The sequence below is a fragment of the Microcaecilia unicolor genome, chromosome 10 (assembly GCF_901765095.1).
Source record: "Microcaecilia unicolor chromosome 10, aMicUni1.1, whole genome shotgun sequence".
Taxonomy (NCBI): Eukaryota; Metazoa; Chordata; class Amphibia; order Gymnophiona; family Siphonopidae; genus Microcaecilia; species Microcaecilia unicolor.
In genome coordinates this window covers 52,783,092-52,795,371 of record NC_044040.1, presented here as the reverse complement: position 1 = coordinate 52,795,371, position 12,280 = coordinate 52,783,092, and the positions used below count along the sequence as shown (strand labels likewise).

The following is a 12,280-nucleotide window of genomic DNA, read 5'->3' as shown; positions in this document are numbered from 1 at the left end:
AGGATATCAGATACAATTAGTCATATACAGTGATTAAGTAAGGGAAGAGAGAAGATGGTTTTAAGCAAGATATGATAGAAAATGGATTTTAATAGCTGGGTGGGTTGGTGAGGTAGTTTTGTAAGGTTATGGGTTCTCTTTGTAGGCTTTGTTGAAGAGATGTATCTTCAAAGATTTGCGAAAGTTAGTTATTTCGTCGATAGTTTTCAGGGTTGTGGGTAATGCATTCCATAATTGCGTGCTCATGTAAGAGAAGGTAGTGGCGTGTGTCAGCTTGTATTTTAATCCTTTACAGCTGGGGAAGTGTAGATTGAGAAATTTGCTGGCTGATCTTTTTGCATTTCTGGGAGGCAGGTCCACGAGGTTTAGCATGTAGATTGGGGCGTCTGCGTGAATGATTTTGTGTACGATCGTGCAGATCTTGAATGCAATGCGTTCCTTGAGTGGGGGCCAGTGAAGTTTCTCTCTTAGGGGTTTTGCGCTTTCATATTTAGTTTTTCCAAATATGAGTCTGGCTGCGGTATTCAGTGCTCCAGCCTAAAAGGGTCTAACAACTTACGAAAAAGAAAAGAATCAAAGTCCCAAAAAAACTACTAAAAATAAAAGGAAATAAAATACACTGAAGAAAAATTTAAAACTATTGAAAAAAAATGGGGAAAAATACCCACATGGGAAGGCACTGCAAAAGAGAGAAAAACATACGTACGATGAGGAAAACACAAAGACATGTCCTCCCTGCTCCATGGAAAAATGAAGACTGAAGGAATTGCACGTAGGATGGAAAGGCACCAGCGCATAGCAAGGCACTGCTACAAAGTTCTAAGTATTACTGCTAGTCAGTGTCTGCACTGGGCTCCATCAGATGACATCACTCATCTGTGAGAATACAACGGCTTGCTTGTCCTCGGAGAGCTCCTATAGTACTATGCTTCTTCTAGGACATTTGCCTTATGTGATATATCCATACATATGATTTTAACTGTGTTGCTGTGACTTCAACTAGAATGCTGTGCCCAATTTTGGAGGCATCCAGAAAGGCTACCAAAGTGGATGAAGAATTTGCAAGAAAAACCATATGACACAACCTAAATATAGGAAAGGACAGATGGCAGGCTATGACAGAAACATATAAATACCCATAAAACTAGAAAGGAAAAAAAATGTTCTAGAGGACATATGGTAACCTGCACAGATTGGTAGGCAACCACAATCATCATAGCACAACACTACCAGGCTTCCAAAAAGGGTGAGATGACCTGCATGAAGGGACCAGGGTTGAACTCACACATCAGTAAGCATAGAGAGGCCAAATGTTTTGCAACAACCTTACTAACCTTTATGGCTATTGAGATTGCTACAAAACTCAGTCATAAGTTATAGACAGGGACTTGGGTGTTGGTTTAAGAACTGGTCTTAAAAAAAATATATAGCCCACCAAAGGAGATGGATGTGGTCATCACTCTAAGGCAGGGGTAGGCAACTCCGGTCCTCGAGAGCCGCAGGCAGGTCAGGTTTTCAGGATATCCACAATGAATATGCAGGAGATAGATTTGCAAGCACTGCCTCCATGGTATGCAAATCTATCTCCTGCATATTCATTGTGGATATCCTGAAAACCTGACCTGCCTGCAGCTCTCGAGGACCAGAGTTGCCTACCCCTGCTCTAAGGCAAGGGTTCTCAACCCAGTCCTTAGCTTACACCTAGCCAGTCAGGTTTTTATGATACCCACAATGAATATGCATCAGATACACTGTATGCAAATCTATCGAGGACTGAGTTGAGGACCCCTGCTCTAAGGGATTTGGGGCAAGCTTGGGATGGACATAGAGAGCAGCTGTTGGAAAATGGTTGAGATTTTAGGTAAAAAATTATGGGAAAGAAGGAAGCTGATGTTGCACTGCATATGCAAACTTTGTATATGAATGTATCCAAAGTGGGCAAATGTCAACTAGGCAGACTATATGGGTCATTTTGGTTTTATCTGCAATCAATTATTATGTTACTATGGTTCAAATGTGTGGCACAGCAAAACAACAAGGAATGCCAAGAGCTCTGATGCAATGATGAGGCACTAAATACAATATTCTGAATCATCAACTATTAATTTTCAGCAGAAGAGTGTTCCTGGTTATGTTATTAAAGTGTTGGTTATGTTATTAAAGTGTGGAGTTCAATAAATACAGTCACTGCCCCACTATCAGGCTTATTTTTGAAAGTGATCGCCGGCCATCTTCCGACATGAATCGGGAGATGGCCGGCGATCTCTCAAAAGCGGCGAAATCGGTATAATCGAAAGCGGCTTTTTTGACACCATCGCCGCTTTCCCTTGCCACGCCAACAAAAGTTTGAGGGGGCGTGTCGGCGGCGTAGCAAAGGCGGGACATGGGCGGGCATGGGCGTGGCTACCAGATGGCCGACTTTCGCGGATAATGGGAAAAAAAAAAAGCGACGTTAAGCAGTATTTCACCGGGTTTACTTGGTCCTTTTATTTTCATGACCAAGCCTCAAAAAGGTGCCCCAACTGACCAGATGACCACCGGAGGGAATGGGGGTTGACCTCCCCGTAGTCCCCCAGTGGTCACCAACCCCCTTCCCACACTAAAAAAATAAAAATCTTTTTTTTACCAGCCTGTATGCCAGCCTCAAATGTCATACCCAGCTCCCTGACAGCAGTATGCAAGTCCCTGGAGCAGTTTTTAATGGGTGCAGTGCACTTCAGGCAGGCAGACCCAGGTCCATCCCCCCCCCCCCCCCCCCTACCTGTTACACTTGTGGTGGTAAATGGAAGCCCTCCAACCCCCCCCCCCCCCCAAAACCCATTGTACTCACATGTAGGTGCCTCCTTTCACCCATAAGGGTTATGGTAATGGTGTAGAGTTGTGGGGAGTGGGTTTAGGGGGGATTTGGGGGGCTCAGCACCCAAGGTAAGGGAGCTATGCACCTGGGAGCTATTTGTGTATTTTTTAAACATTTTTAGAAGTGCCCCCTAGGGTGCCCAGTTGGTGTCCTGGCATGTCAGGGGGACCAGTGCACTACAAATGCTGGCTCCTCCCATGACCAAATGCCTTGGATTTCACCGGGTTTGAGATGGCCGGCATTTTTTCCCCATTATCGCTGAAAAACAAAAACGGCGATCTCAAACCCGGCGAACTCTGGCATTTGGCCGGGCTAAACTGTATTATTGAAAAAAAAGATGGCCGGCCATCTTTTTCGATAATACGGTTCCGGCCAGCTGTTGCGCCGCCGCCAAAATAGATCGCCGGAACGTTCGATTATGCCCCTCCACGTAACTCAATTTATTAAAAGAAAAATATAGCAATGAGAAATAAAGCTGTGTTCTATTCATAGTTTCTGCCTGCAATCACTCAACGTAAGATTAGTAAGCCTGTGAAATTGTGGTCATATATGTAACTTTTAGGAAAACAAAACACACACTTACGCATGATGCCCATTCATAATGGCATAATCATCAGCTGTCCATCCTTTATCATCTTTGATGGAGAGGTTAGCATTACACTGAAGCAACAGTTTCACCAGACTAATTTGACCATTACTGGCAGCAACCATGAGGGATGTCCTGCATCAAAGCATATAGATAAATGACCATAGTCATCAAAAACAGAACCAAAACATATCAAACATATAAAAGGCAAGTGACCGTACTCACTTGCAAATGCGCAGTACAGACTTCCCTCTCTGTCCCGCCCTCGCGTCAAGACGTCATGACGTCAGAGGGCGGAACAGAGAGGGAAACGGAGTCGAATTGTCGGACGACGACGCTGCCGCCTGGAAAGGAACATCGCGCAAAACAACCTCCTCCCTCCCCCCTCTGTATCGGGCCCCCTGCACTGACATGACAGCGCCTCTCACCTCCGTGTGGAAGCGCTGCAGGCAGCAGCATAGCGATCTGCTGCTGCCTGTAGCGCTTTCACACGGAGGTGAGAGGCGCCGTCAGGTCAGTGCAGGGGGCCCAGCACGGAGGGGGGAGGGAGCAGCGGCGATGAAGGTAGCTGGGCATGGGGGGAGGGCAGAGGGGAGAGGCCATGGTTGCTGGACTTGGGGTGAGGAGCAGGGCACAGAGGAGGGTTGCTGGACATGGGGGGAGGGGGGGAGGCCAAGGGAAACAGAAGGGTCGCTGGATATGGGGGGGAGGATCGGTGGACGGGGTGAGGCCAGGGGAGAGAGGAGGTCTGCAATACTCGCCCGTTTTTACGGGCTTAACGGTTTGTCCTTATATAAATACTTTACATGCCAAACAGCAAGGAACTGTACCCAGAAAAGTAGTTAAATCTATCAAGCAGCCATGGAAGACACTTGGGGATAATTTTATAATGCATTTAAGAGTACAGAACAGCGTATTATACACTCAAGTGGGATCTTATAGAATTGTTTGGTGATATACATGCATATAAAGCAAGCACAGTGATGCACAGAACTTGAGTTTGTAACAGGGCACCTAGGAGGAATATCAAAAAAGGCACTTATTTTAAGCCACTTTATAAAAATAACAAACACCTATGTGCCTTTATAAAATAGGCTCCTGATCCAGCTCTTGTAGCACACAAACCCTAGCATGTAAATTTATACCTGCTCTGAAAGCGTAAATGTGTGTGTGTGTACTCTGTACGTACTTACATCCTATATAATAATTCTCACCTCCAACATTCTATGCGTCTGCCTGCCTGTGTCCGTAACTTTCTTCTCAGATGGGCTCCGAAGCCCTAGCTGATGTCACTAGACCCATTATGACGCGTCCTATATAATAATTCTCAATTCCAACGTTCTATGCGTCTGCCTGCCTCTGTCCATAACTTTCTTCACAGATGAGCTACGAAGCCCGGAGGGTTGGCAGTGGCAAGGGGGGCTTGAGAGGGTCGCGGCAGGGGGGTCCAGGGGTCAGGAATTCTGAGAGGAGGGGTCGGGAAATCGGAGGAGGGAGGGGGAGTCTGCAAATCGGAGGGAGGGAGGCAGGGAGGTGGGGTCTGGAACTCGGAGAGCGGGAGGGGTCTGGAACTCGGCGGGGAGGAGGGGGGTCTGGAACTTGAAGGAGGGGATGAGAGGCGAGGAGGGGGGGAATGCACCACCTGTACAAAAACTTAAAAAAAAAAAAACGGGGGGACAACCCTGGAACTCAGAGGGAAGGGGACGACAACCCTGGAACACGAAGGAAGGGGGAACACTGGAACTGGGTGGGAGGGAGGGGACCCAGGCACACACACTCACACCCAGTCTCACTCTGTCACACACACACACTTGCAGATTCACTCTCTCTCTCTCACACAGTCACTCTCACACACACTCTCTCTCTCAAACATACACACTCCAAGGAAAACCTTGCTGGTGCCCGTTTCATTTGTGTCAGAAACGGGCCTTTTTTTTTACTAGTCTACTATAATAAAGCTCACCTCCAACGTTCTGAGGCTGCCTGGTGGCTTCCGGTGGTGGTGTCCCTCATGGGAAGGCGGTAGAACGAGAGGACATGAAATGAGATTGAAGGGGGGCAGACTCAAAAAAGATGTTAGGAAGTATTTTTTCACGGAGAGGGTGGTGGATGCTTGGAATGCCCTCCCGCAGGAGGTGGTGATGAAAACGGTAACGGAATTCAAACATGCGTGGGATATGCATAAAGGAATCCTGTGCAGTAGGAATGGATCCTCAGAAGCTTAGCCGAAATTGGGTGGCAGAGCAGGTGGGGGAAGAGAGGTTGGTGGTTGGGAGGCGAGGATAGTGGAGGGCAGACTTATACGGTCTGTGCCAGAGCCGGTGATGGGAGGCGGGACTGGTGGTTGGGAGGCGGGAAATACTGCTGGGCAGACTTGTACGATCTGTGCCCTAAAAAAGGCAGGTACAAATCAAGGTAAGGTATACAGATATGAGTTTATCTTGTTGGGCAGACTGGATGGACCATGCAGGTCTTTTTCTGCCGTCATCTACTATGTTACTATGTTATATGTATGGAGTAGATATCCGGTGGTGGTGTCAATCATGTAGATAATCATGACGTCAGCGAGAGGGGAGGAACCACGAGTGCCCAATGTGGAGGTGGAGTAGGGAAACGTCAGGGAGAGGGGAGGAGCCGCGATTGTCCAATGTGGAGGGGGAGGAGTTTCCTCCCCCTGCCCAGGAATCCGAACGGAGCGCCAGGAGGCAGGCGAGAAGGTCTACCGGGCCCAGTACACCAAGCGGCCGAGGTTCCTAAGAGAAATGCGGGCACAGCATCGCAAACAACTCGTTGCGACTGAACATCATGGTGCAGGTAGGCGCGCGCGCTGCAGTACGTGGGGGCAGGGAGTAGGGCTCGGATACCGGCGATCGCTTGCTAGCGCCCATTTCATTGCTTTCTGAAACGGGCCTTTTTTACTAGTATTTTATAAAATGAATGCGTACATCACAACTTTGCCCAAACTATGCCATTATACCACTATATTCACTCTCTCATGATCCAATTTATAATTAGAGAGCTGGATGAAAGGTGTATTATTTAGTTGCGTTTGAAACTTTCACTTCCATTATATGTTGTTCCAACTGTAGGTTGTGCTGCTTTTATTAAAAACTAGTAAAAAAGGCCCGTTTCTGACACAAATGAAACGGGCGCTAGCAAGGTTTTCCTCGGAGTGTGTATGTTTGGGAGAGTGTATGTGAGAGTGAGTGTTTGAGAGTCAAAGTGAAAGTGTGAGTCCAATCCATGCTCCTCTGTCACCTGGCCCCTCCATTCATCCCTATCCAGCAATTCCGCTGTCTCCCTGAGGCCTGCCCTGCAATCCATATGCATCCATGGCCATCTGTCCCCTCCATTCATCCCTATCCAGCAATTCCCCTCTCCCTGAGTCCTGCCCTTCCAATCCATGCCCATCCATGCTCCTTTGTCACCTGGCCCCTCCATTTTTCCCTATCCAGCATTTGCCCTCTCTGCCTGAGGCCTGCCCTGCAATCCATATCCATCCATGCCCATCTGTCCCCTCCATTCATCCCTATCCAGCAATTCCCCTCTCCCTGAGTCCTGCCCTTCCAATCTATGCTCCTCTTTCACCTGGCCCCTCCATTCATCCGTATCCAGCAATTCCCCTCTCTGCCTGAGGCCTGCCCTGCAATCCATATGCATCCATGCCCATCTGTCCCCTCCATTCATCCCTATCCAGCAATTCCCCTCTCCCTGAGTCCTGCCCTTCCAATCCATGGCCATCCATGCTCATCTGTCACCTGGCCCCTCCATTTTTCCCTATCCAGCATTTGCCCTCTCTGCCTGAGGCCTGCCCTGCAATCCATATCCATCCATGGCCATCTGTCCCCTCCATTCATCCCTATTCAGCAATTCCCGTCTCCCTGAGTCCTGCCCTTCCAATCCATGCCCATCTGTCACCTGGCCCCTCCATTTTTCCCTATCCAGCAATTGCCCTGTCTCCCTGAGGCCTGCCCTGCAATCCATATCCATCCATGCCCATCTGTTCCCTCTATTCATCCCTATCCAGCAATTTCCCTCTCTCCCTGAGTCCTGCCCTCCCAATCCATGCCCATCCATGCTCCTCTGTCCCCTGCCCCCTCCATTCATCCCTTTCCAGCAATTGCCCTCTGTCCCTGAGCCCTGCCCTCCCAATCCATGCCTATCCATGCTCCTCTGTCCCCTGCCGCCTCCATTCATCCTTTTCCAGCAAGTCCCCTGTCTCCCTTCCATGACCCCCCCCCCTTGCATCCATGCTCCTCTCTCTCCCATGTCCCAGCCTGGGCCGCCCTTTCCCCCCCCCCATCGCATCCATGCTGTCGTTTCTCCCCTTGCCCTCCCGGTCCCATTGTTTTTCTTTTGTGGCCACCCTCTTCGCTCCCCCCAACATGTTTTTTTTTTTTTTCTTGTTTTTAAATTTACCTCCGTGGCGGTTCCGGCAGCGAAGCGTCAGGGAAGGAGGCGGTGCTCCCGACGTCTAGGTTTCCCTTCGCTGTGTTCCGCCTTCTTTTGACGTCATCCTTGACGTCAGAAGAAGGCGGAACACAGCGAAGGGAAGGCTAGACGTTGAGAGCGCCGCCTCCTTCCCTGACGCTTCGCTGCCGAGCGTTGCGATTGGTTGAGTGTCATTGCTCCGCCCTCAACGTCATCACGTTTGACGCGTGGGCGGGGCAGACACAATGCGATCTCACCCCCTTCACTTTTGGCTAACAGAGGCTTCATTCGAACGTTGGAGGTGCGTTTTATATAGAGAGATAGGCACAACATATATATCTATGTGCTACGTTATAAAAGTTATCCTCTTGAGTATTATTCCAGACATTAAAAATAAACATAATAATAATGAAAGAGTTAAGTGCTGATTTTTTAAAAATCTGAAGTGTTTATGCTAAGAGATCTTTTCTGAAAATTACTAGTTGCATAACAAATTCCGGTATCACTCCAGAACTACTGAACATGCTACTTGAAGAGAAAGACTGCTTCCATTTAAAAAATTCAGTTCCATTCTATATTTACACAGATGTACTGCCTTAAACTCTGGACAAGAGACCCAAAGTGGTGCACCTAAGAAAAATATACAACCTACATCCACAGTATCATAAATAATAGAATAAAAATCCTTAATGTAGACCTGCATTTCTGCTCTCACTGGGGAAACAGACTGCATCAAATAACTACACGATGTTCCCTCCCAATTAATACTATAAGATTTTCATCACACTGTAAATACAATATCACAACAAAATACTAATATCAATACAAAATTCAAAATTAAACAAACTATTTCTACTATTTCAACTTGCAAATAACTATAAATTTCAGAATAACTATATCAATGTCATAAAGAAAGAGGAAGTTTCTTTCATGTACATCGAACAAAGCAAAGTTACTCACCTGTTGCAGATGTTATCCGAGGACAACAGGACACAGATTACCATATATAGGCAACCTCATCGACAGAGCCCCGGCATGGACGCTGTCCAGTGTTCAGAAGATTCCTGAAGCTTTGGCGGGTACCCAACTTGCACGGGATCCACAGTTGGATTAAAAAAAGCATAGAGAATCTCCTAGGGGAGGTGGGAGGGATGTGCTAATCTGTGTCCTGTTATCCTCAGAGAACACCTAATAAAGGAGAGTAACTTTGCTTTCTCCGAGGACAAACAGGGCAGAAGATACCACAAATGGGAATTCCTTGCTGTCAGGCTCACTAAAAGCAAGCAATGGTCAATATGGACTTGCAACAGCAAGGCCAATCAGAACCAATAACTCTAAAGAAATCAAAATTTCTTGTTGGGAAGGAGCAGTCTGGAACAGAAACAAATGGGCCTAGGAGGGTGGTGTTGGATTCTAGACGCCAAACAAATTCTGCATAACTGTCTGACCAAACCAGCTGTGGACTGAAAACCATATCACAAAACTGCAAATCTCCTCAATGGAGGCTGATCTCACGGAGGCTCTGTGGTCAGAATTTTCTAGAGAGGAGGAATTTGGAATAAAGTCCCAGAGTCAAATTGGTCCAAATTGTCCACCAGAAAAGGGATTGTCATAACTCTTTGGTGACTGACATGACATCCTTCAGAATCCCCATAGCCTGACACCACTGGGAAGCCAGAGTCCACTGAGTCCCTCGTAAATGGAGGCATGTCATGAGTGTGACATGCACAGTAGAGGCCACGTGGTCTAACAACTTCAACATCTGCTGAGCTCCGACCTGCTAGCTGCTGCGAACCTATCAATGCAAAGGAGCACATCTGCCCTTACATGAGGAAGGTAGGCTAAAGCCTGAACTGTGTCTAGCACAGCTTCAATGTACTACAATTGTTGCACTGGGAGCAGGTATGACTTTGGGTAGTTGATTATGAACCCTAGTAGCTCCAACACCTGAATAGTTCTCTGCGTTATAGTACTGGTGTTTCTAAATCTGAGATACCTTCTGTTACTTGGACATATTTGGATGTGGGGGTAAGCATTCTTTAAGTCCAGAGAGCACAGCCAATCATTTTCCTGAATCATGTTAAGACATGCCCACGGAAATCATCCTGAATTTTTCTTTGGCTAGATATTTGTTCAGGGCCCTTAGTTCTAAGATGGGATATAATCGCCCCCCCCCCCCCCATCTTTTTGGGCATAACAAAGTACTTGGAACAGAATTCTTTTCCTTCTTCACCTAGTGGAATGGGTTTGACTGCATGGACCTTTAAAAAGAGAAGATAGGTCCTTTGCAAGAACTTCCTGATCACAAGAACTGCTCTTGGTGGGCAAACTGGAGTGGGTTGATACCAACTGAGGATGTAACCTACCTGGACTATTTGAAGTACCCACCAGTCTAAGGTTCCAGGGGGAAACTTTTCTCTGAAAAATTTCAGCCTCTGACCAGCAGGTCATCCGGGATGGGTACTCTTATGTTGGCTATGCTATGCTGGAGCCAGTCAAAAGCTCATTCCTTGCTTAGACTAGAGAACTGGCTGGGATATCTGGGCTCTTTGCTGCTAGGAGCAGAAACATGAAGCCAGTGTCTCCTGGGGAAGGCAAGTCGAGGAAGTGAAACTATGCTTTCCAACTTCCGCCTGAAAACCTCCGAGAAGCAGAGACTGCAGAAGGTGGGGGTCGAGACATGGACTTAATGAAGTCAGCGTCCTCTTCCACCATGTCTTCAAAGAAGGTTTTCACTTCAGCAAGGGATATTCGCCAAATTTTCATTAACCAATGGTTTTTAGGTCTGAGACATACAGCCACAAGAGTCTGCACCATGTCAATAGCTATGGTAGAAAGCCTGGAAGCCATGTCAAAAGCATCACAAATTGTACAACCTATGTGCTTTTGACACTCCTTCTGGTTAGTTGCTAGCTGGTGAAGTTCTATGGTTTGCTTTGGAGAAAGAATATCCACAAACTCTAGCACACTGCGCACCAAGTTCGTCAAGTAAATGATTGTGTAGATCTGGCAAGACTGGATACGGAAATGAACAAAAGCCTTGAAACATATTGTGATAAGTATGAGGCTGTCCTAACGGGGCTAGGCCACTAGAGGGCGCTATGAGAATAGATGGAGGTCACTAGGACCGGGGAGAGCCCTGGGAGGTCCACAGGTGTAGGAGGTTATGGGCTGGGTCCTGTGTAGCTAATTAACCACTTTATACCCCACCTGAGTTGTGAAAGGAAGAGAAGTGAGCTAGCAGCAGGAGAAGAGAGAGCCCCTGGAAGATACTGGCTAACCCTATGGACTTGTGGAGGACTGTGTGTCCAAAGGAGATCAGCAGGCTGAAAATCCTGGGATAAGAAGTCCCTAAAGCATTAGTGTTTGACTGTGTATCCTCAGTACTTATAGGAACTGTGTGTTCAGTGGAGGGACTGTGTGTCCAAAGAAGAAAAGTGTGTGTGTCCAGAACTGTGGGTTCAAAGAGGGGACTGTGTGTCCAAAGTACTGAGAGAAGCAGGCTGCAAAGCCTGGGGTTGAGAGTCCCCAAAGTATTGGTGTAGTACTGAGCCCATGTATCTGTGTGGGGAGGCTCAGTGTGAAGACCTATAAATGTATAAAGTATTAAGCAAGAAGAAGTGTGCCCAGGGGCTGGAATAAAGAGTTGCCTGAGAAATATGCAGTTGGTGAGACCTGTTTAATTTGCTGAGTGGGGAACCAGGTCACCCTGAGCGAGAAGGGGTAGCCCACTAATTTGCATATGATCTGCATATTGAGAACCAGGTCACCCTGAATGAGAAGGGGGATATCACAATATTCCTCCCAAAAGACTCCAGAGTACAAGCATCTCTGCCTGGGGGAGCTGAAACATGGGTCCTTGAGGTTCTGGCTCTTTTAAGAGTGGATCTGACCACCATGGAATGGTGTGTAAGCTGCGGGAGCCTTCTGGACTTTATACATAGAGTCCACCTTCTTTGGAACAACCTGCACAATGAGTGGGGTTTCCAATTTTTCATCTGTGCAGTCTTATGGATCTTGTGCATGGGCACTGTCACAGCTTACGTAGGAGGGGAGTCATAATCAAGGATGTCCAACATCTCAGCCCTGGGTTGTCCTTGATTTCCAACTTGAATGGGAAGGGCCTTCGCCATCTCCCTGAAAAAGTTCAGGAAAGAGCTCCTCTGGGGGAGACTTTCTCATTTTCTGTGGTGGAGAAGAAACTGAAGGAAGGCCAACAGATCCAAGTTTCAAGTTTATTTCAGCTTTGATATATCACCCAATCAAGAGACTCTCTAGGCAGTTCATAACATAAAATGAAAAGAACTACAATATCAAACAGGAAAGGAGATAGTTAAAGTAGTATGCAGAATGAGTGGCAACAGACTCCTCCCTCCCCCCAAACCCAAAGAACAGCAGGACGCAGG

General features: G+C 47.3%; 1 protein-coding gene across 1 annotated transcript in view; it reads right to left on the bottom strand.

Annotated features, from left to right (window-relative positions):
- The window catches only part of ANKRD26 (ankyrin repeat domain 26), a 315,986-nt gene that overhangs the window by 271,091 nt on the left and 32,615 nt on the right, over window positions 1–12,280 (bottom strand). The window contains exon 5 of the mRNA XM_030216173.1: window positions 3,441–3,578. Within this exon, the coding sequence (XP_030072033.1) occupies window positions 3,441–3,578 (138 nt within the window). The remainder of the gene's footprint in view (window positions 1–3,440; window positions 3,579–12,280) is intronic.